At 47.3% G+C, this 23,860-nt stretch overlaps 1 protein-coding gene across 2 annotated transcripts in view; it reads right to left on the bottom strand.

The window, feature by feature from the left end:
* Positions 1–23,860, bottom strand: part of ATP9A (ATPase phospholipid transporting 9A (putative)) — a 48,313-nt gene that overhangs the window by 4,941 nt on the left and 19,512 nt on the right. Inside the window, exons 13-27 of one of the 2 annotated variants that reach the window (XM_066561886.1) lie at positions 23,344–23,456; positions 21,041–21,253; positions 15,968–16,129; positions 12,466–12,558; positions 11,472–11,555; positions 9,394–9,564; positions 7,568–7,666; positions 7,223–7,312; positions 6,118–6,262; positions 5,581–5,645; positions 4,674–4,829; positions 4,258–4,322; positions 3,394–3,502; positions 2,099–2,156; positions 52–255 (exon numbers count right to left, since the gene is read on the bottom strand). In XM_066561886.1, the coding sequence (XP_066417983.1) occupies positions 52–255; positions 2,099–2,156; positions 3,394–3,502; positions 4,258–4,322; positions 4,674–4,829; positions 5,581–5,645; positions 6,118–6,262; positions 7,223–7,312; positions 7,568–7,666; positions 9,394–9,564; positions 11,472–11,555; positions 12,466–12,558; positions 15,968–16,129; positions 21,041–21,253; positions 23,344–23,456 (1,827 nt within the window). The remainder of the gene's footprint in view (positions 1–51; positions 256–2,098; positions 2,157–3,393; positions 3,503–4,257; positions 4,323–4,673; positions 4,830–5,580; positions 5,646–6,117; positions 6,263–7,222; positions 7,313–7,567; positions 7,667–9,393; positions 9,565–11,471; positions 11,556–12,465; positions 12,559–15,967; positions 16,130–21,040; positions 21,254–23,343; positions 23,457–23,860) is intronic. The other variant, XM_066561887.1, reaches the window with a different exon arrangement.

The following is a 23,860-nucleotide window of genomic DNA, read 5'->3' as shown; positions in this document are numbered from 1 at the left end:
TGTTACCATCCAGGCCATGAACCGACTCTGGAGGAGAGCATGGAACCTCACCAATAAACTCGTGCAAGAAGACCAGGGAAGCGATGTAGCAGGAGAGGCTGAGCAGCTCAGCCACAATCATCAGCCAGTGCCACGTCTGGATTGTCAGTGCCACCATCAGCAGCTCAGTGAGGATCAGGGACGTGAAGGAGATGGCAACAATGTGCACAAATTCGGATTCAAAGAGGAGGAGTGCTCCGTACATGATGATGCTACCTGCAAGGGAATGGAACTATTTCAGTCAAACACCGGCTCAGCTCTCAAACCCACAGTTAGGTCTTGGAAAGGCTGAAACAATCCTGTCTTGAGGCTGTTTTTCATGAAACCTGATGAATGTAACGACAACGAATCAGTTACTATTTAGGAGACAGAACTGATGAGAAGGCAGGGAAAAGTTACAGCGGAGGTACCCAAAGTTTTCTAACAGTCTATCATGTTCATGGACACATGGAGATAGGAAATTAATACATGCTGTTTTGGCAACTGGAGATCTCTAACATCATGAAACTCTATCCTCCCACAAAAGCACTTGATCACTACTCAGAAGCTAAAAGATATCAAATTCTTCTATATCCTACCACACTGCCTCATGCCAAGAGGCAGCCAAGTGTTGAAACGCTCAGTGGATACAAGTGAGGCTCAATTTGCACTGCCTGAGCTGAAATCTCTCCCCTTTACACCTCCCCTAAGAGAATCCCATTAGAGCCCTGCTAATGAGGCATTGTTTGTGCTCCTATGCTGCCTGGCCAGGGCTGCTGCAGGCCACCTGCACAAATAACTCATGTGAGCAGCATGAGTAATCCACACCAACATCCATCACTCCTGGCCGCCTCCGGAAGGGAAAACCTGCGAGGGAACCCAGCTCCAGCCACGGAGTTCAAACCCAGCTGTGAACTTTCCAAACTTTTGGGCTGCTCAAGTTTTGGTCGGGCTCATCTCTGCTAGCAACTGGCGCCGTTGTTTGGCCGCTGTTTGCTGGTTCTTGAGCACAGCACTGGTGAGGTCACTTTAACCAAACCCTGTAACCAGAGAGGGCTCTTAGCTCAAGGAGGAATCTTTCCCCCTGTGCATCACCCTCTGGCTGCAGCCTTCCACCACTTGGGAGTGTTCTCTCAATGCCTTGGCTTTGCCATTGTGTTACTCAGCATCCCAAGCCCTTGATCCCTGTTGTAGGATGCCTGTGATAGAGTTCAGAAAATAAAGCTAATGGAGATTTTACACTTCACTCCCTGCTGAGGATGGCAACATTAATTAAATCTGTAAGAATTACCTGCTTATTTTGATCCCTTATTCTCACTCTTGTTGATAAAGAGAAAACAAGGAATTTTGCCACTTCAGCTTTTAGCTCCACATTATTGACCTGTTTTCTACAACTCCCTGATTAATATCTACAGAGACCATTTGAATTTGAGGGTCCTTGATTTTAGAAAAAGACAAAATGAAAGAAAATATCTTCTTAGATATATACCCAAACTACTACATCCACTGTTGAAATGCATTGTAATTAAGGCATTTACTTTATTGCTTTAGCAGCCTAATTAGAGCGTATCAGATATGATCAAGAACATGAGCTCGACTGTGACCCTGAATCACAGATGCCTGTGAAGCCACCAGAACTCTTGCCACTTCCATTTTTTGATAAAATACAGAAGGCTACAGATGATGCATTTTCCATGTCGACAAAAACCTGCAAAATCCATAGATTGGAGAACTTTTCCCAAAAGAAGGGGAGGGAGAATAATGAGCTCTGCTTTACAGAGGGGTAACTACAGCACTGCAAGGAACTTGCACAGAGTGACAGTGGATGGCTCTGATGGGAAGAGGCACAATGGTTTGAATTCTACATCACAGCATTGACCAATTACTGCCAATATTTGGGTTTAGATCATTTTTTCCTTTGGTAACACTACCGACATTTTCTGAGACAAAAAAATTATATATTCATCAGCACAAGGATGCTTTGGGAAATTCATTTCATGCCTTACTTCTGCAATACCAAACCTTAGATAGCCACACACACTACAAAATCTAAAGGCACAAGCAGAAGTTGATTTCTTACCTTGATAAATGCTTATCAAGACCCAGATTAAAAACGTTTTGTATGACAACGGTCGTCCCTGGGTGGGGGAAAGAAAGATAAAGCTCCATTGGGGTTTTCTTTTATTAAAATTCACTTATTAGAAATTAATAAGAGAACTGGAAGGTGCTTTGGAAAAAAAAAGAAAATAAAACAAATCAAGCAACGCTCAGGTAGTGCCCCTTTACTCTCATTTTTCTGGGTGCATGAAGGGGCTGTGGCAGCTCAGGGCTCCCTCAGCACAACCTGGCCCTCAGTGCACACACAATTAATTCAGTGCAAAGATGCCTCAGGAGTTGAATCCCCATGAAATAGAAGATGTGTGTACACACATCGATGTGAACACATTAATGCTGTATTTCTAGACACACACAAATCACCCTCATATTGAAGGCAGATAGATTTTAAAAAACCATCTCCAGCCAACACAGCTATACAAGCACAAAACCCCCTATGTTTAGACCAGGCCTAAGGATGGTTGAAGAATTAGTGGTTTATGACATAAGAGACAACATCCAAGTGAAACCAGATGGAGACTTATTGAGGCTCTGGAAAAACAGGCTGTGCTTCTCAGAGTATCTGTTAAACAGCAATCCTTGAGGGAAGGGAGCTGGGGAAGACTCAGTCCACCCCTTCCTCCAACTAAGAAAGATGTTCCCAGGCTGCATACCCCAGTTATTCAAAACATTTTCCAGGGAGGAATAAAAAAAGTTAAAAAGGAACCTAAGACAAGATCTACCTTCCTCATATTTCTGTGGCAAACATAAAATAAAGTTTTCTTTGTTTAAGGAGAAGGACCTGACATAGATGCTAAAGCTACAAAAATGGCACAACAAGCAAACCTTTAGATCATGCTGCAGTCAAATTTCTACTGAAGAAACTCTGGGATAAGACCCTGCCTCCATCAAATGAGCATATCCTTTCCCCTCTTCCCTCTTCTGGCTTCAGGACACTGCCAAATCCCCAACAATTTCTCTTTTCCCTTTATTATGGAGCAAATTGGTAATATTAAATCCCCAGAATTTCCCACAGAATGGAACTTCTACTTGCCCAGCCGTTTTTAATAAATTGCAGTTCATGCAGCATTCAATAAACAAGTGCCAGAAATTCTGTTTCTATCTGTGGATTCAAATTTGACTTTAACAGAATTTTGCCTGAAAATGCCTGATAAAGTTCTGGATCTCCTGGCAATATATTTGACTTTACACATTTACAGTTTTAAATCAAGATGAGGATCTTGCCTTAGAGCAAAACACACAAGCAAAAGTCTCACACACCTTAAGAAGGTCTTTGTAGAGCTCTGGGTACAACATTGCCACTTCAGATTTCACATCCTTGTCCAGGACAAGAGAAAACACAGGAAACATGGTGTAAATTGTGGAGTACCTGGGAAGAAGGCAGGAGGCCAGTAAATATCTCAGGTGGAGAGAGGCAAAACAAATGCTAGGCTCCAGAAAGGAAATACCATATTCTCTAAGTGCCCAATAATGTACACGTTATAAAAACGAGCAAATGGAGCACACCAGAGTTTTGCAGGTAGGGAAAAGCCATCAGGATTGGCTTTTTGAGTGAGTTTTGATCAGGAACACTCATCCACAAGTGACAGCCTCAAATACTGCAGTGGGTTCTTAAAGGAGCCAAGGACTGACCTGTGCCCTTCCCAAAGTCTGCTCTAGAGCTCAGGTCTGATTCTGATCAGAAGGCAAGGGAGATGAATTTGCTGGTTTTTAAATTATGTACTAGAATGTATCAGAAGTCATACTGGGATTACAGTTGCAATGCCCTGCTCTAGAGAGTTTTTGGGTAGGAACTAAGGATGGGTTGTCTCTCTTCCTGACACTGCCAGGAGCTGGGCACTGCCTCTCACTGCTGTGCAGACACCAGCCCAGAACAGCTGGCCCTCTGCTTTTACTGGGATCAAAGGAACATTCCTGGAGGATGGGCTGCTTCACAAACACGACAAACCATCCTGCTGGAAAGGTTTCTGCAAGTGTCTGCACTGAAGGGGACAAGGCTCACACCCAGCTCCTGAAGCAGTGCAGTGAGCAGAGTGGAGATGTTCATGGCTCGCATGTTAATCAGCCCAAAAGTGTTCACTGTGCAGAGGTTCTCCTCATTACCAGTAAAAAGTGAGCTCTTACCCAATGATGAGGAAGCCTTGGTAGAGAGGAACTGAAGCAAAGTAAAACACTGATGAGAAAACAGCCTAGAAAAGAAATGAGCTTTTTAGGCACTGAGATACTGCAGTAAAAGTAACAGCTTAAAAATACACTCTGTTCAAACTGGAACATTCCTCCAGTGGCCTCTCCCAACTCCTGAAATGAAGACAGACTAATGGAACATCAACCCTTCCTATTCCTTTGGAGCAGTTGCTGGTATTTGTCCAACACCAGGAATTTTCTCATGTGTTTTCATATCAAAGTAACAATTTCAAGTCCTAACCCATGAAAATTTTCAGGAGAAGAAATAGCATCATTCCAAATGAGACACAGGACCTTTCCTTCATGATTTGGCTTCTCCACCTCTTTTGGGAAGCCCCTCCTGGCAGCCCCTTTACCTGCATGGTGCTGATGCAGAGGCTCCTGTGGATCACAAACTGGCTGAGGGCTGCAGACCTCTTGTAGCTGTTCCTTCCATGGACCATGAGCAAACGGCCCAGGTGCTTGAACTGAGTGATGGAGAAATCAGCTGCCAGTGATGCCTGCTTCCCTTCCTGGGAACAAGGGCAAGGAAAAGCACAGTGAGATCATTCAGCACTGGAAACAAAGAATATCGTGTTATTACTGAGTTATCACTGACACAATTTCCAGGAATATTTGCAGTATGCTAGGTGAGGGAGAGCATTGCCTCAGTACTTCTCCTTCCACTGTGGGTTTTAAGCAAAGAGCAAAAATATGAGGAGAATTCCCATTTGAACCTTGGCCTCCAATTCTAAGCAACCTCTGGATTCTGATTCACAACACACATGTTAACGTGACACTCCTATCAAGTCAGTGCTGAACAAATTCTCAGTCTCAAAAGTTCACACAATTTTGGCTCACTGCAAGCAGAGTCTGTCTGCTGCTGCCAACCCAGTCCTGCAGCTCCACACAGCCCCAGGTGCAGGAATCAGAGCTCTAACCCAGAGTTTGTTTTGCAAACTAATGTGAGCAGTTTTTAATTGTGCATGTAGGGTATATCTTATCAGTGTAATTATAACTCCAGCACTTGGAGCATCAAAAACCCCCAAAACTAACCATGAGGTAACAAAGTCGGGGGTTCTGCCAAAAACCAAATAATGAACTTGAACTCCCTTTAACAGTAGTCTCCTTTATAGCCAAATTATTTCTCATTATAGGGCTACTGGTCTGATGATGGTTCTTGTGGGAGCTTGCTCCCTTTCTTGCACAAATATCTGAGGATTCATTTAAGAGTGGCCTGAAAACTGGCCACAGAAATTCTCATTAAAGATGAGGTAATCTCACCTTTCCTTCAACTCCAACACCACAGTCAGCCTCCTGAATCATGCTAACATCATTCCCTCCATCACCTGCAGGGCAGAGCACAAACAAAACTGAGAGTTAAGCAACAGGGGCAACCTGCAACCCCACCAAAGTCATCTGCACCACACTGGAATATTATAAGAAACAACCCAATCAACAAAAGCAAGATTTTAAACAGAAATCACGAACTTAAGCCCTTAAGTTTTGTTTTAATAGACCCCCAGATCAGCGATTGATATATCTCCCTTGCAGGTGGTACCATTCTATCTCCAATGCTGAAACACAGCTCAAATTAACAGTGGCACTTCACCTGATCAGGTCCAAGCTCTGCTTTGCAAAGATGCCACCTGAAAGGGTGATGAGGAGTTTGGCATTGAATTTCCACATGCAAAATTTCCATCATTTTCTCTATGACCCCACAGAACCACCGCTCCCTAAATCTCCATCTCCAGGGGTGTAAGGTGAGAGAGAAGAGCTGGCAGCTGCTATTCCCGCGTGCCTGGCCCTGCTGTGACTCACCCACGGCACAGGTGAGCTTGCCCGTCCTCTCCTGCAGCAGCCGCACGATCTGCGCCTTCTGCGTGGGGGCGCAGCGGCAGCACACCACGGCGGGGCACTGGCACGCCAGCTCCATGAACTCGCACTCGTAGTACTTCAGGCACACCTGGTTACACACAGCACACACCTGGTTACACACTGCACAGCCCTGGTTACACACAGCACAGCCCCGGGTTACACACAGCACACACCTGGGTTACACACAGCACACCACGGCGGGGCACTGGCACGCCAGCTCCATGAACTCGCACTCGTAGTACTTCAGGCACACCTGGTTACACATAGCACAGCCCCGGGTTACACACAGCACAGCCCTGGTTACACACTGCACACACCTGGGTTACACACAGCACACACACCTGGGTTACACACAGCTCGGCCCCGGATTACACACAGCACACACACCTGGTTACACACAGCACACACCTGGTTACACACTGCACAGCCCCGGGTTACACACAGCACACACACCTGGGTTACACACAGCACACAGCCCTGGGTTACACCTGCTCTGCGGGCACCAGCCTTTCCCCAGCCTGTGCTATGGGCTGGGCCTACTGATCCCTTGAGAGGCTACCTAGAACAGAGGCTACCTAGAACAGAGGCTAGACAGCAGGGATTTAATAAACTAAACTATAAATAAACTAAATAAACTATTTAAATAAATACTTTAATAAAGTAGGGATTCATTAAAAAGGTCTTCAAAGGATACACCTTGGGCAGCACAATAACCCGGCCATGGCTCTGCCCAAGATGGACCCAAGATGGACCCTGAGTCACAATTTTTCACACTTTGATAAGTTTTGGTCCATTTCCATATTGGGGTTAATTGTCTAATTACAGCTCCAGGTTCTGCAGTCCCATCCTCCCAGATTGCTCTCCTCCATTCCCTGCTGTTTGCACTTTTTGGGCCTGAAGCTGCACTGGTTCTGGGGCTGGAAAAGGATTGTTTTGTGTGACTGAGCTGTGAGGAGAACTGGCTAGCACTTTATATGCAGTTCAGAGTTACATACTATGCAGTCCAGCATCTGGAAAATGTGAAAGCTAACACTTGAGGCATCAGTACCTCCAGTGAGTCCCCCGAGATGACCAGGGCACAGTCGTGCTTGCGGCGGAAGGCGTTCAGCTCCAGGTGGGCTTCTCCTCGGTTTGTCACCTGGGGGAGGATGGAACTGAGCAAGGGGTGCTCCACTGGGGTGAGAAAACAGCAAAGAGTCCCAGAGGGAACAAAAGTGACACAGCCAGGACAGGCAGCACACTGAGTCAGGGCAGCAGTCACAGAAATAAAAACTCGGGGTAGAAAGCTGGGGCAAAAGAATAAAAATACCCTGCTGGAAAACAGTTGTGATCTCACAGCCCTCCTGTCCCAGAGCCTGGGCCCCTTGAGCCAGGGTCTGTGGGTGTTACTCACTAGTCTGAATATATGGATGTCCTGTGTCCGTGTCACCAGATGAGCATTCTTGGCCGTACACGTGGCTGTCTCCAGCTTATCCCCTGTCAGCATCCACACCTAAAATCCAAACATTTCATGTGTTAAGGGAAGCTTAACAACCACGTCTGCAGGACCTCTGCAAGTACCACCTGCCCCTTCAGGCTTATAAAAGGACTGTTAAAATACATGTACAAATTATTCTTCTAAAAACCCCCTCTTTTAAAACACGCAAGAAAATTCTCACACACAAAAGACAGCAAAGCTCTTACAGAGGCTGAGACACAAAGGAAGTTACAAACTCTGGGTAACATTTTTCCCACCTGCAATATTTCAAGATTCTGCTGATAAACCCACAAAATGCAAGTAAAAAAAATGTGTATTTGTGTGTTAATGTGTCCCTCCCCAGCCATTTCTCAACTGGGCCCTGCTGCAGAAAGATCCCTCCTGGCCCAGCCTGAAATGTGGATGATGCAACTGGGGTTAGCTCAGTGCTGATGTGTACGTCTGGAACACACTAACTTGCTTGAGGGTTTTTTTTAGATTTTTTTTTTTTAAATCTACACTGCTTCTTTTATTTTGTGCTGGTGAGGGGAGGGAGTTAGAAAGCAATGTCAGCAGCAATGGCTGAGAATTCCTTCTCCAGTGTAAATATATCACAGTGAGTTTGGTTTTTTCCACTGGTGTTTTTATTCTTTCAAGACACTGCCCAAAAATATTTAATGAAAAATACAAAAACCTTAAGAAAATCCCAAAACATCAACAAAAAAACCCACACAAAGACTCATTCATTTGTTCAATAATCTGAGGTTGGAAAGAGATTTGATCCTAACAAGACAGTCATGAACTGCAAGACCCCCTCCACTCTGGATTTACTCCTCACATGCAATGCCCTGATGAACACTGCAGTGCAAGGGGTGCTCAGCACGTCCCACACCTCCAGCTGCAGCCAAGGTGAGGAGAAAGGGAAGCAGGAAAACCCTTTGGAGTGCTGGGCCAGGACTCCAGCATCACTGAGGAGCTCTGATTCCCCTGGTCTCACCTCTCTGCTGAAGTCTCTGTTGTTTACAGGGGTGGTCCCAAACAAAAAGCTCTTTTGGAAGCTCATCCCAAGTATTGAATTCCCTGTCCTACCTCAGCCCCCAACACACAGCCCTACTTTGCATTCACAGCATGGCTTCAGATTTTCGCTCACTTTGCAACTTAAAGCAGAGAAACCACAACCAGGACCTTTCACCTACTTTTCTTACCCAAATCTGAATGTTAAATCCATTTTTTTTCCCCTTTTGCAAGCCTGACAAATTTTTCAGAGAGAGAACCTACACAGGCGCCACAGCAGCTCCTTCACAGCTGAGCACAGCTCAGGCTGTAGGTGTGGAGTCACAGATGCCCAGAAAGCTGGAAAAAAAAATCCAGTCCCTGATTCTCTTGGCTCAGACTCCCCTCTAGTGGCTACTGAAACGTGGATATCCACAGCTCTGAGCCCAGCATGGGGGTTCATGTACTACAAAGCAAACACAGCCCAAACTTGCCTTGTTTCATGCAACTCCCTGAAAGAACTGCCCCAAATCTCCTGTTGGACCCCTCTCGTGCCCACCTGATTCCTTTCTGTGCCAGAAGAGATGAAAAGCACAAGAGGTGCCACACTCATGTGTTAAGATTTACCACCTGCAGCACATTCTGTTCCCACAGTGATGTTTAAAACCCTCACAGGGCCCCCCAACATTTAATGCACTGCCTGTGGGACAGGGCCACACGCTCCAGAGGGTCTCAGTGCTCCTGCTGGAGCAGCCCTGGGCCAGGCAGACCTTAATGCCAGCGTTCCTCAGCGTCTCCAGCGTGGGCCTGACGTCTGTCTGCAGCTGGTCCTCCACCCCAGTGAGACACAGCAGCTCCATCTCCATCTCCAGGCTCTCAATCACCGTGGCCACCTTCAGGGAGCGGTCGTGGACACTCAGCTTGGCCTGGACGTAGCGTGCCTGGGGACAGAGCACAGCCAGCTTGGGACAGGGGACAGAGCACAGCCAGCTTGGGACTGGGGACAGAGCACAGCCAGCCTGGCACTGGGGACACACAGAGCACAGCCAGCCTGGGACAGGGGACAGAGCACAGCCTGCTTGGGACTGGGGACAGAGCACAGCCTGCCTGGGACAGGGGACACACAGAGCACAGCCAGCCTGGGACTGGGGACACACAGAGCACAGCCTGCCTGGCACTGGGGACAGAGCACAGCCAGCCTGGGACAGGGGACAGAGCACAGCCTGCTTGGGACAGGGGACACACAGAGCACAGCCAGCCTGGGACTGGGGACACACAGAGCACAGCCAGCTTGGGACTGGGGACAGAGCACAGCCAGCCTGGCACTGGGGACACACAGAGCACAGCCAGCCTGGGACAGGGGACAGAGCACAGCCTGCTTGGGACTGGGGACAGAGCACAGCCTGCCTGGGACAGGGGACACACAGAGCACAGCCTGCCTGGGACTGGGGACACACAGAGCACAGCCTGCCTGGCACTGGGGACAGAGCACAGCCAGCCTGGGACAGGGGACAGAGCACAGCCTGCTTGGGACAGGGGACACACAGAGCACAGCCTGCCTGGGACAGGGGACACACAGAGCACAGCCTGCTTGGGACAGGGGACAGAGCACAGCCTGCTTGGGACAGGGGACACACAGAGCACAGCCTGCTTGGGACTGGGGACACACAGAGCACAGCCAGCCTGGCACTGGGGACAGAGCACAGCCTGCTTGGGACTGGGGACAGAGCACAGCCTGCTTGGGACAGGGGACACACAGAGCACAGCCTGCCTGGGACTGGGGACACACAGAGCACAGCCTGCTTGGGACTGGGGACACACAGAGCACAGCCAGCCTGGCACTGGGGACACACAGAGCACAGCCAGCCTGGCACTGGGGACAGAGCACAGCCTGCCTGGGACAGGGGACAGAGCACAGCCTGCTTGGGACTGGGGACAGAGCACAGCCTGCCTGGCACTGGGGACACACAGAGCACAGCCAGCCTGGCACTGGGGACACACAGAGCACAGCCAGCCTGGGACAGGGGACACACAGAGCACAGCCAGCCTGGGACAGGGGACACACAGAGCACAGCCAGCCTGGGACTGGGGACACACAGAGCACAGCCAGCCTGGGACTGGGGACACAGGGCTGGCCAGCTCCAGAGGGAAGCAGTCAGCCACCCTCTGTGGCCTTGCACCTGCTCTAGGGAAAGGTGTCCCCGTGCACAGCTTGGAACCACGTCCTCTTTAAGGTGCCCTCCAACCCAGGCAATTCTGATTGCACGATTCAAGGTGGAACCTCTGGGGCTGGTGAGCTCGAGGTGGAACATGCTTCAGGGAGCTGTTGCAGTTTTGTCCCTGGGCATTCCAGGTGGGCAGCACAGGGCACACAGAGGCACAGCAGCTGCTGGAGGGGCACCTGCAGAGCCTGCAAGCAGCTCCCTGCCACCGCAGGCAACACTTCCAGAAACAATGGCACCACAGAACCCTAAGCAGCTGCACCACATCCCTGCATTAACTGAACAGTTCCCCTTCCCATTCTGTCTACCTGGATAAGCCAGGCAGTGCCCTGAGCAGAGACCGAAACCCCACATGTGGAGCCCCTGTTGCCAGGCAGGTTTATATTGTTGCCTGGTTTATAGTCTGGTTATTCAGGATTCAGGAACTGCTTGGGAGGGTCTTCCTTGGGATAAACACTTCATACCTATCACTTGAAAAGCAACTTTGATAAAAAGAATATCAAGACATTTCAGAACAATTCTAGCAGAGAGCTGGGAGGTGAGAGGCAGCATTATCACAGAAGTTTTGTGAGAATCACTTCAGTGACTGTTTGAAAACAAAGGAAAAAAAACAAATAAAAACTTACTTCAAAGTCTTGGTACTGCTCTTCTGTCAGAGACTTCTTGGCCACGACAAGAACCCTGAGGCCTTCCCGAGCCATGTTACCACACTGCAAAGAAGGATCACATTGTAAACCATAAACTGCACTGAAATGATTTATGCACAGCAGCGTGGAGATGCCCGTGTAAGATAGCAGGTTAAGAAAATAACCATCCCATTTGAGCAACCCCAGCGAGTCTGCAATATCTGATAAAGTGCATGATAAACTCGAGAGGAAAGGGGGATCTCCAGTGGTTTGTGACCTAGCCCAGTGATCAGGAAGAAAAATGTCCTCGCTAATACACCAGGGGGGCAAAAACAAACCCACTGATTAGATTTTCTCTGTGTCTAAGTAAAAGGGCACAAGCCTGTGATTTGTAGACTTCACATCTTTGGCAACCAACTCTTTAAAATACGCCCAAGATATTATTATTTCTCTGAACACCAGAGAATCAGTAAGTGAAGCTACTTTTGAGGACGCCCCTGGATCCCTGGAAGTGTCCCAGGCCAGGCTGGACAGGGCTTGGAGCATCCTGGGAAGGGTGTCCCTGCCCATGGCAGGGGGTGCAATGGGATGAGATTCAAGGTCCCTCCCAACCCAACCCATTCTGGGATTCCATGAACTCTGTGCCACCTTTACTGCTAACCTGACAAACACACCCCAGCACAAAGCTGCCAAATGTAGTTTTGAAACCAGACCCTTCAGGCTAAGACAGATCCAAACACAGAATCAAGCCCAGGACAAATCTGGTGAGTGTCAGTCAATTTTGAGCCAAACCCATTTTATTCCCAGCACTTATTCCACGTTCGATACGCTGAACTCGCCACTGACACCCTTGTTCCTGTGGGTGTATCTGGCTGAGGACTAATCCAAGGAACTGCCAGGATCAGAACCTTCTGGCTTGCAGACATTTCAGCAGTGAGTTGGATATTTGAGGCCTGCTGCAATGGGCTGGAGCAGAGCAGAGCAGCCCCCGTACCTCCTCCTCCAGCCAGTCGTTGTACTGCACGATGCCAGCCATCACCACGTCGGCCCCCTTCATGTAGAACGTGATCTCTCCTGTGGATTCATCCTGCAGACACAACACAGCACTCACACAGCTCAGGGGCAAAGGGAGCCATGAATTCTCAGCACAGCAGGCACAGAGCTCTCTGCTCTGGGGCAGTGAGGGGCCACCAGCTCAGCTCCTGCTCTAGGGCCACAAGGAGATGCCTACCCACCTCCTCCCAGCAGGAATTCATGCTTTAGACAAGGGGGATCAGCTTTTTAATCAGCATCTCCACACAGACAGGCCCTCCCAGCCCTGAGTGCCTGTGCCTCCAGAATAACCTCAAGCCCTCACCTTGAAACCTGACTCTCTGCTTACCTGAACAACAGAACAGATGCACAAAGCCTAGCAGGGTAAAAATGCCTCTGATTTACCTGCTCTGTTACACCATATGGAATATGCATAATTAAAGCTCATGCTTGCCACAGAAAGCTTAGACTGCTGCCTGTCTTATCTGATACAAGGAGTTTATAGGCTGCAAGCAAAGCCTATTTACATTACCACAAATTAAAAGGTCCCTTCTAAGCAGGCAGATAGGTGAGGGGGCCACAGCTCTGAGTATTACAAGCTAATGGAAACCCTGGCAATTTCCTCAAAGGAGACAAAACTATGAGTAAGGAACAAACTGCTCTGTAAACCTTGACAGCCACCAGGGATAGGAGGAAAACAAACTTAAAATGCAAAACCAAAAAGCCCAGGAAGATCTGAAATAAACAGCTGTGAATGAAGGGACCAAAGAACTTTAGAAATAAGAAAAATTAAAGAAAAGCAAAGTGGACACTTCATTCTCTCACCTAGTATTTGGGTCAGTCTGTTCCACTGTTATGGAAATTAGTGGTGGAGGCTCTCATACATGAATAGGTTAAAAGCCCCAGGTTCTGTGGCACTGGCAAAACAGAGTTTAAATCCATAGCAAAAAAAAAAAAAATTTGGCAAAATGTAGCACCTGATGTAGACACTAAAACTGCAAAGAAATAAAGTGTCTTTGCTGAGGAAATGAAGAAGTAGCCAAGGATAATGAAGCTCCTTTGCTGAATATCTTTGCCAAGCTCACAGAGATATTCACAAGGAAGATGCTCATAATTGAGCCCAAGTGTGGTTTTCAATGTCCTGGAACATCCAACCCTCACTGAGTGATACACATCCCACATCCCCAGAGGAAAATGGGTGTCACTCTTCCAAAACAACCAGAACCTGTTTAAATAAAACACACCACTTCTGGCAGTAGCCAAAGGTAAAGGTTTATCTATGAAATTATTTGATTAAAGAGTGTCTAACAACATCTCTGTAGGAAGCTGAATAAAGACTGCACTTCCCGTGCTGCAGAGCTGGCTTAAGATAGTTTAGATTTTTTGTCCAATATAAATACTGTATCAGCTATCTCCTTGCATTAGTCATTTCCTCTGCCCGAGTTCAGGAGGAGGTTAGTGCGTTCTCAGATCGTGGCAAGATCACTCTATAAATCTGCACACAGATTTGCCAGTTACATTGTTTTGGGGAAGCATCTTTTTCCACCATGGGCTGCCTCTGGCCACGGTTCAAAGGCTCCTTTTCAATTCCAGATATGACATTAGCACTATCTCTGCTCTACAACAAAGATCATTCCACACGGGTATGGGGAAAAAAAACAAAGCAAACAAAGAATGGAAAATATTGTGGTCAAACAAACAGGCCTTCTTCAAAGAGGAAGATAAGTCAGTGCACACTATGGTGAGGAGGCTGCTTGGGTAGAACAGGATTTCTTAGAACTGAAATAATCAGGTACAGAAATGACAGTTGAGTGCAAGGAAACACTCAGATATTGTAAAAATATCCCAAAGCAGGCAGCATCTGCCACTTGTTTTCACTATTAACTATTGCTTTATTTACTAGAAGCTGTGTTGAAGGAGATCATTTCCTAGGGGCAGAGCAGACAGGATGTGCAGGGAGATGCTGCCTGCAGGGCCAGCACTGCTGGGCTGGACACAGGAGCTGCTCACACTCTGTCCCCAGGCTGGGCAGGAAGCCTGGCAAAATTCTCCCAGGGCTCTCAAGAGCCTGAAAACTGCAGTTTATAAGGACAGGCAATACCTGTGCAGGTGAGCAGGAATGTTTCCCTTTGGGTTCTGCTCACTGCAGTGCTGGGTGCAGCTTCATCTCCCTCCCTGGGGGTATTTTCTTCTGGATGCTTCATGCTGCTCTCCCTCCCACTATTTCTGTTTTTTAAATAAGCAGCACAGTTTAGGAGAAACACTGAAAAGGTGAACACCCTTCAAGCTGTGGATCAAACCAAATGGAGTGCCTACACAATCAAAAATAAATGTCTAATTAAAGCAAATTTTACTTAGTAACTATCTATTTATAAATGTCTTTTTTTAAATGGAAATTAAAACCCTGCTTGAAGATACGATTTTGGAATATACAGAAACGTGGCAAAGTAATACCCAGGCAGTCAAGGTCTGCTACTTAACCCTAATTCTGCACAGAGCACACACAGAGCTGATTTTAGTGGCTTAGAGCAGCTGAATGGCTGCAAAATAAAGACAATTCACAGAGAGGGACCAATGCTCCTTTAAAGGTATTTACAGTCAGGATCCAGGCCTGATGTTGCTCCCACTGACCACAAGTGGGAGTTTTGCTGGTTCTGCCTAAAATACAAACGGCAAAATCTAAACAGAGAAATACAAACTAGAAACCCTTTTATTCCTAGTGGGGGAGAAGATAAAAAATAAATAATTTAAAAGGAATAAACTTCAAATCAAAGAAGGAAAAAGAAAAAGGAACACTCTTACATTCATGATAAGAAAATTTCAGGGCATTCACTTCTGTTGAGCATAAAACCACGATTTAATGAAGCTCACCCTGGCTTTGATTGTTTGTCCACTTCTTATACCTTTGATAAAATAGCATTTCACCAAAAGTTTGCACTTGCAATAAAAGCAGTGGGGAGGGAGGTTCTTTAGTCCTCCCTCTTCTATTGACAGTATTCCTATTCTAGGTCATAAAAAGATTGCCCAGAGTCTCCACATAATTTCCATTATAGAAGCAATTGATTTGAAGAATTTACCCTTGCTGCACTGCATGCACGCTGCACTTGTTGCAGGTCTCCCCTGCAGCACAAGGTGTTTGTGGGAGCACTCAGTGTCTGTTCAATGCACCCTGTGGCTCTCTGAACTCCCAGATTTAGCACAGTGATTGGTTTGTACCAGCTCAGCCTCTCAGCTCCCTCGCCCTGCCATCCCTGCTCTTGGCATGTGTTCCTACTCCAGAGCCTTCCAAGTGCTTCCCCTCGTGCTGCCCAGGCAGGGAGTGGATTGCCTTGCTGATGGCCCAGCCCTGGCTGGCTGTCCCACTGTGCTCTGGTGACAGTCCTGAGCAGGAGGCCAGCCCAGGTGAAGCCCCAGGCTGGCCCAGGTGTGGCTGTCCCCAGGTACCCGGCACTGGCAGCCCTTACCCGCACGATGATGCCCATGCGCTTGCTCTCGTAGGTGAAGGGGAAGATCTGCAGGATGGTGAAGTTGAGGATGTGCCCCCCTGGGCTCCTCAGCTGCACTGAGGACTGGTCTCTGCCCACCAGGGTCAGGCCCACGCTCTCTGTCCACTGCACCAGGGCCACCTGAGAGGAGAAGGGCACGGTGAGGGCTCCTGCCACAGCTCCCGACGGGAGGGCTAGCAGGTGGCTGCAGAGAATTCACCAGCCATTAATTCACCAGCCATTAATTCACCAGCCATTAGCAGTGCTATCAAACACATCCACTGACAACACACGTGTTCCTCCATGGCTTTCCCAGTGGCTTTTTCCAGACCCTTCCTGCCAGGCTTTAGGCAGCCCAGCTCGTGTCTGATACTGCTGTGGCACTGCCCACGTGTCCGTGGCCACCTCCCTGCCTTTGCCTGCCATGTTCCACTGGACACCAGGAATTTCCCCATGGAAAGGGTGCTCAGGCCTTGGCAGGGGCTGCCCAGGGAGGGTTGGAGTGCCCATCCCTGCAGGTGTCCCAGGAAGGGCTGGAGGTGGCACTCAGGGCTCTGGGCTGGGGACAAGGTGGGCACTGGGCAGGGTTTCGACACAATGGGCTGGGAGGGCTTTTCCAATCTAAATGATTCCATGATTTCATTCCAAAGTACAACCCTCAGCAAGGGGCAGGCACTGGAATTCTCCACCCAGCCCTAGGGTGCCCAAACCTCATGGGCACATCAGGGAAACCCCTTTACAAACATTTACTTTTGGAAAGAGCTATTTCCCAGCTTGCTGTCTATGAAATTAAGAATTCAAAACAACACATTCACCCTGGATTTGCAATTTCAAAGCCAGAGACACTAATGCAGCACATTAAAAATTCATATTAAAACACCCAAACAAAATGAGCTCTGTGGTATTCTCTGTGTTTTCAGCAGTAACAGCTCATCAACAAATTTCAACAATTTTGCAGTGATCAGCAAGACAGCTGAAGGCTGGCTCAGACACTTATTAGCAGAGAACCCTTCTTCCTAAACATTAAAAAACCAAAAAAACACCCCCCAAAAAACCCCAGATTGTTCAAGGTTTAACTGAACTGAGGTGGGCATCATTTTGATTGCAGCCTCTACTATTTCAGGATCTACAAAACTGAATTCTCTGCAAACTTTCACTCAATTGCAACCAGAGCCATGCCAGAAAACCAAAGCCTTTATTTTGCTTCCCCCAGAGTGCCCAGCTCAGCTGACACATCCATCTCAGCCTGAGCTTGCTGAGATTTAGCTGCAGAAGCTGTCTGGGCAGTAACAGATGGAGCAGCAGCTGACACGAGCCCATCTATCACTGGCCCCCAGAAAGGATCAAGGGATAAACAGACATGAAATACTGGAAGTGTTTTACAGTGACATTTTCAAAGGCACAAGAGTGCTGGGCACATGGTTGCTGTCGACTTGAAGGTTAATTATCCCTTCTGCCTTTCAGGTTCTGCCTCTACTGCCTCAAGCGACCACAAATACCTCAGTTAAAAATGAAATTGATTTTGGAAAATCCCATACAAGAGATATAAATAAAATCAGAACCTGTAAATACTTGCACTGAGTTGAGATTTTATTAATGAATTTACACATTCGGGACTAACTGAAGAAGCTTTTGTGAACTTGGCTCCTTTTCATCCAAAAGCTTAAAAGAGAACCCTAAACCAAACTTTTCCTTTCATAAAGTAGTCTTAAATTGTCAGATTAAAAAAAAAAAAGTAATTGAGTTGCTTTGCCTTGAAAGACCTTTAAGTCAATTTGAATCAATATTTGGCTTAATATTAACAAGTTTGTGCAGGCTTACTCCCAAAGATTACGACAAATCAAAGGCTCTTTCAAGCTTATCTTTCTCAAAAGTTTCTTCAAGCCATCCTCAGTGCATTAAAGTGTGCAGTTAGATAATCCTCCTAGAGCAGCCTCCCAGAGCAGAGATGGAGCTTGACTTTCTAATACTTTGGTTAATAAATAATTATTGGGAATTATTTCCAGCATGATGCTGCGTGGTGTTCAGCGTGTGAACAGCCCTGGCTGTTCAGCCTGTGCTGGTGAGCTCCAAATGCCTGGAGGTACAAACCTCTGCTCCAGCCTGGCCTGTTAAAGGTCTCCTCTGCACAAACACCTCCTCCCTCCTTCCCTGCCATCCCATAGAGCTCTGCAAGCAAAGCTTTGTGCAGAGGGACAAACGGATAAGCAGCAGGTTGGAGGTGGCACAGGGGACACCAGCACCCATGGCACCAGAAGCACTGCCAGCTCTTCTGGCATGTCTGGGCACTGGGCTGGGATGGGGAGCACATCCCAGCTCCCCCTGTAAAACTCAAGGTGCTCTCAGCCACAGCAGAAAGATGAGAAATATTCAAGATGCAAACGTGTATTTACAACTTAGAGGAAGGAGAATTACAAGCAGGTTTGAAAGCCCTCGAACACCTTAAAGGGAGCCCATGCTCACTGATGGGGGAAATCAATGAAGTCCCTGCCAGCATTTGCAGCTCCAGCCAGGCCAGGCCTGATACAGATCTGAGCATTTCAAAGCACAGCAGCCCCAGCAGCCCAGCACAGTACCCTCCAACTTTGCTCTCCCCGACAATTAAATTACCCAAGCCACCACTGAAGTGAGTATCGACTAATAAATTTCATTCTAAAGAGACAAATTGATCCTTCTGTGCCATGAGCTGCTCTGCAGGGTCCCCTCTGGGCTGCCTAGGCAGGCAGACAGCAGGCAGAGACCAATTGATCCCACACCCTTTCATGTCCTGGCAGCTGCCGCCCTTGTCAGGGTTAAAGACTGTTTGCCCAGGAATCCCAGCCCTCTTATCTCTGATCAGATTATATCTATTTCATTTCCCCTGTTAGTTACTGTATGGCTACAACTGACAACTGGCTCGCAGAGCCCCAAGGCTGTAACTGATACCTGAATAAAGATACTTCAAGACTTCTAAATGGCAGCGTGCACAGGAAACAAATTTAGGAAATCCTGCTTTCTGTTACAGGAAATGAATCCTATGCCAACTGGTAGAAATTACCCTTGCTGTTAAAGTAAAGAGAATACAAGTTTTTGTACTCATTTCATAAACTGACCTTCCCTGCCATGGCAATATTTTATTGATATAGGATTTCAAAGGCTGCTTTAACAGGAGTCCAAAGCCATTCCCCTACAGGGAATGTTATTTAACAGCATTACTCCCTTCTCAAGGGCTCCACTTGTGTAGCTCCTGCATTTTGTACCATCTAGGATGACATACAGAACACGGCTAAATAATATTTGTATATCCAAGACCTACAGACAAGATTTCCTCAGTGCAGCAAAGCATATCTGATTTCTGAACCTGCTGTAATTCTCTACTTAGGAAAGGAAAAAAGAATTTAAACAATAATCTTGGAAGGATTAGTTATCACGCTATAGTAAAACAAATAAAAAATATCCCCTGGGTATTTCAGACAAATTGCTGTCTAAATATTTTAACGACAGAACAGTATAAAGAGTAAAAGAAAAATCACTGACTTCACAATATACCACAGTATATATGTAAATAAACAGAAATCTGTGCAAAAATAGCCTGTAAATGCTTTAGGAGAAAAAAAAAAAAAAAAAAAAAAAAACTTTGATGCAGATCACAAAAATGACCATCTGGAAATCATTCAGAACTCGTTTCAGTGCAAAGGCAGTTACTTTCTGTACACTGCCTTTTCAGGGGAGAGCAACCCTGCCCCAGCCATGTGGGACAGGACACCCACACCCTGCCCAGGGAGGAGGTGCTGCTGGCACCTCACTGCAGCCCAGCCATGCAGGAGGCACTGCAGAAATGCAGCCTTTGGGTGATGCACGGAAGAAAATTAATATATATAAATATATATGAAACAAATGAATTGCCTACTTTGGGAGAAAAACACTATAGGGAATATTTTGAATGTATGTAAATGTGCAAACCAGCTCTGTGCCAGTCTTTCAGCAGCACAACAGCCCCAAAATCCTCACTCAGCTGGGCTTCCAACGAGTGCATTGAATTCCATTTCTCCAGCAATGAGGCAAGCCAGCTTCTCTTGTGATGGCAAAGGTGGGAAGGTTATTATCAGAGGCAAAGCTGGTTTGTCTGAGGCAATACATGGAAGAATCCTTTGAATGTAGTCAAAAGGGTGATTTGATCTCACAGTCAGTGGGATTCTCAGGAGAAATCTCAAACTTCAGTGTCTCTCCAGCACAGAGCAAATGTAATTGTACATATTGATAGAAAGCAAAATGTGTTACTTTTGTTGCACTAAAAGATGTATCCAAGAAGCCTAACCAATATATGAAACCACATTTTATTCCTCCTGTCTTTGTCACAGAAGGAAACAACACTATAATTACATTTCTCAGATTTTGCAGGGGGTGGCAAACAGCACTTAAACTGTAAGTGCTGTATTGAACCTGATCTCCCAAATGCTCAATAAAAGTCTCCAGGGGGTGTCTGGAGAGCTCCAAAGCTTCTCCCCACCATGCCACCTGCACAGCCCTGGCTGCACTGGGTGCTAGCAGAGAATGGCAGGGCCCAGCTTTGCTCTCCAATAAACTTGTGCACTTCACTCCGTCCCCAGAATTAACCTGGGCACTGGCTCTGCCCACCTGCACGTGGGATGTGCCATGGTTACAGTGATTCCCAGCTTTTCCCTCGTCTGGAACATCACCTCCCTCACTGACCTGAGGGAGCATTCCAACCCTCTTCCACAAGCCATCCTCCCCCAGACAAGATAAGATTGCTCATAATTTACCTAACCTAGTCAAAGGGATTCTCAGAGTTGAAATGAAAAATACGCCCAGGACAAAAGGTGCAGAAACAGGGACAAAATTATGTGATGCAGAGGCTGACAGAACAGCCAGACAGCAGTCTGGAGCTTCAGGCAGAGAGGCAGAACAGCTGAGAGGGCACTCACAGCCTATTCCCAGCTTATCAGAGCTACAAACACATTACAATATTATCCCCTTCACTAACCCCGAGCCCTCCCCCAGAGAACCACGGGGTTTTTGCAGCCAGCAGGGTCCCAGGCTGCTCTGACTGACCTCGTCGGGGCTGGAGGCCTGGTACACCCTGCAGGAGTCCTCGTAGTGGCGCTCGGCCTCGGCCTGGTCGGTGACGCCGTTGCTCTCGTAGACGGGGGTGACGTTGTGGCACAGCGCGATGGCCTTGACGGCCTCGTGCACGCGGCTGCTCATGCTGCGCCGCACCTTGGTGGCCAGGGACAGCCCCTTCACGGCCGGGGGGTCCTGCGCCTGCTGGGGGACACACAACACGCTCTTACTGGGGGGAAAAATGACATTTGGGATCAGTTTGTATGGACCGCGCAGACCTGTGTCCCCACAGACCAGGCACGCTCTTACTGAGGGGAAAAATGACATTTGGGTTCCATTTGTACGGACTGCACAGGTCTGTGTCCCCACAGACCAGGCATGCTCTTACTGAGAGGAAAAATGACATTTGGGTGCAGTTTGTGCAGGCCCATGTCCCCACAGACCAGGCACGCTCTTACTGAGGGGAAAAATGACATTTGGGTTCAGTTTGTGCAGGCCCATGTCCCCACAGACCAGGCACGCTCTTACTGAGGGGAAAAATGATATTTGGGTTCCATTTGTATGGACTGCACAGGTCTGTGTCCCCACAGACCAGGCATGCTCTTACTGAGGGGAAAAACTACATTTGGGATCAGTTTGTACAGACCGTGCAGGCCCGTGTCCCGACAGACCAGGCACACTATCTACCCTGCAGCCTCACATTTCTCTTCACAGAGAAAAGCAAGGCACGATTCTTCCCAAGAATATTTCTGGATTTTGCATTCTCTGAACCTCAGAGAAAGGAAACACAATTCTTATCATTTGCTGTGCCCGTGTTTGTGCCAAAGTAGAATGCAACATGGAGATTGTTTACCCAGAGTGATGGTGTTTTGTTTCCTTGGCCTATCAAGGCCAAGTGTGTGTGTGTTGGGACTATTGGGTGACAGTCACAAGATTCTGGGCAGTGTGTGCAGGGTTGAGTGCTTGGCAGATTCAGTTTTAGATGTATAGAATAATAGAGAATAATAAAGTAATTAATTAGCTTTCTGATATCGATGGAGTCCTCCTCATCATTCCTCCTTTGTCGGGGCCCTCGCAGCATTGCCATACCACCCCTCACTCAGGCCACTCATTGTCCCCTAGGAACACCCCAGTGCAGCTCAGCTCCTGGAGCATTGCTCCTGAAGGGCCCCAATAGATTGAAGTTCTGGGACAGTACACCAAGAAAAATGGTGCAAATCCACCAAAAGGGGACACACCAGCCTCAAAAGACTCAGCAAAACCACTTTTTTACTCCACAAAAGACCATTGGTTTGGGAAATTTAGAGTCACTTGGGTTTCATGTGCAAGAGAATATAATTGGTGAAAACACAAAACAGATGACTGGTATGGAGCTAGAAAATCTTAATTACATTCATTTATTTTTTAATACTATTTTTAGTATAAGAATGGGAGTCTTCAGATAATTGCACAATTACTAAATTATCCCAGTTGAAGAAGGGACACACAGCGATCCAGTTTCCTGCTCTGTTAACCTTTAGTGTCAAGAGGACAAAAGTTTCACTTCCAGGTCAAAGGGCCACAACATGGTAAAAATAAGAGCAAAGAATAAGAACTACAGTTCAACATGAATCATTGCCAGCAAATGCTTCTCATTATAAGGAATCTCACTTGGTAATTATGAAAGTTTTATGAGGCATATATCCCTCACCAGGGTAATTCCACATGTTATTTTCCACACTAGTGATTAGGACCCATAAGACCTTCAAAATTAGTATCACTGCTCATCAGCACTGCTGCCAAAATCCAACAGCAAACCCTCAGCTGAAGTGCACTCAGTCACTGCTCACACACTGGACTAGTCAGTCACCCAAAGGTTCCTGACTGGGCACTTTGGCAAATAATTAATCAGTAGTCAAGTTTTCTCTAGAGATTCTGTACAAAATGAAGGCAAATAAAGCTGAAGTCTGGGGGTTTTCTGTTTTTTGGTTTTTTTAAATACAGTTCTGTCATTTAAGGGTCTCAACACAAGAGAAGAACTAAATGTTAGGAAGGAGAAAGAAAAGAGATAGCTGGATATCCAAATAAAAGTTATTTTAGACTCAGACCTCAGCAGCAAAACACACTTGCTCGTGATGTGAAACAACCCACAGAACATAACGAGCAATCACAACATTATTTATGAATTAAGCATCCAGTGACCTTCAGGCTTTCCCAAAACAGCTCATAAGCAGATCCCTACCACATGAATTCCCCACTGGCCCAGCGATGTGGAATTTTGGGCAGAGGAAGCCAGGGGATGCAGGTGGTTGTACCTGTGTGTAAATGCTGAATATGTGGCTCTGCACCTCGTCCATGGAGTCCAGGCCGTACGCCACCGTTCCCAGGTGGAGCCTCTTGAAAACCATCTCATTCTGGGTGAGAGTCCCTGGGAAAACAGCACCATGGGGTGGGAACAACACCCCCTGTCCAGCGCACCTCCTGTCCCCGCTGTGCCTCCAGCACAGAAACCTGAATGTGGGCCAGCAGCTGAAGCCATCACTGCAGCACTCCCAGCACAGCCAGGGCTGGCAAAAAACCCAAAATCAACAGACCTGAGGGCTCATTCTCCTGGGAACTGGGAGTGTATAAGTAACAATGAGATTCACCCCACAGTCAATGCCAGCAGGAGCTGCAGGCACAGTTCTGGTCTCACTGGAACCAAAAAAATCGGAAACTACTTCAGTGGGACCAGGATTTTATGTCAGACCAAGCTTTTCATTACAGCTCAGGCCTTCAATTCAAGCTCAGCTTCAAAAGTGTAAGGCAGCAGCAGACAGCTTCTGCCTATAT

Source organism: Molothrus aeneus, chromosome 17, assembly GCF_037042795.1.
Source record: "Molothrus aeneus isolate 106 chromosome 17, BPBGC_Maene_1.0, whole genome shotgun sequence".
Lineage (NCBI taxonomy): Eukaryota > Metazoa > Chordata > Aves > Passeriformes > Icteridae > Molothrus > Molothrus aeneus.
Note: the sequence above shows the minus strand (reverse complement) of the source record. Positions and strands in the feature narration are given on the sequence as shown.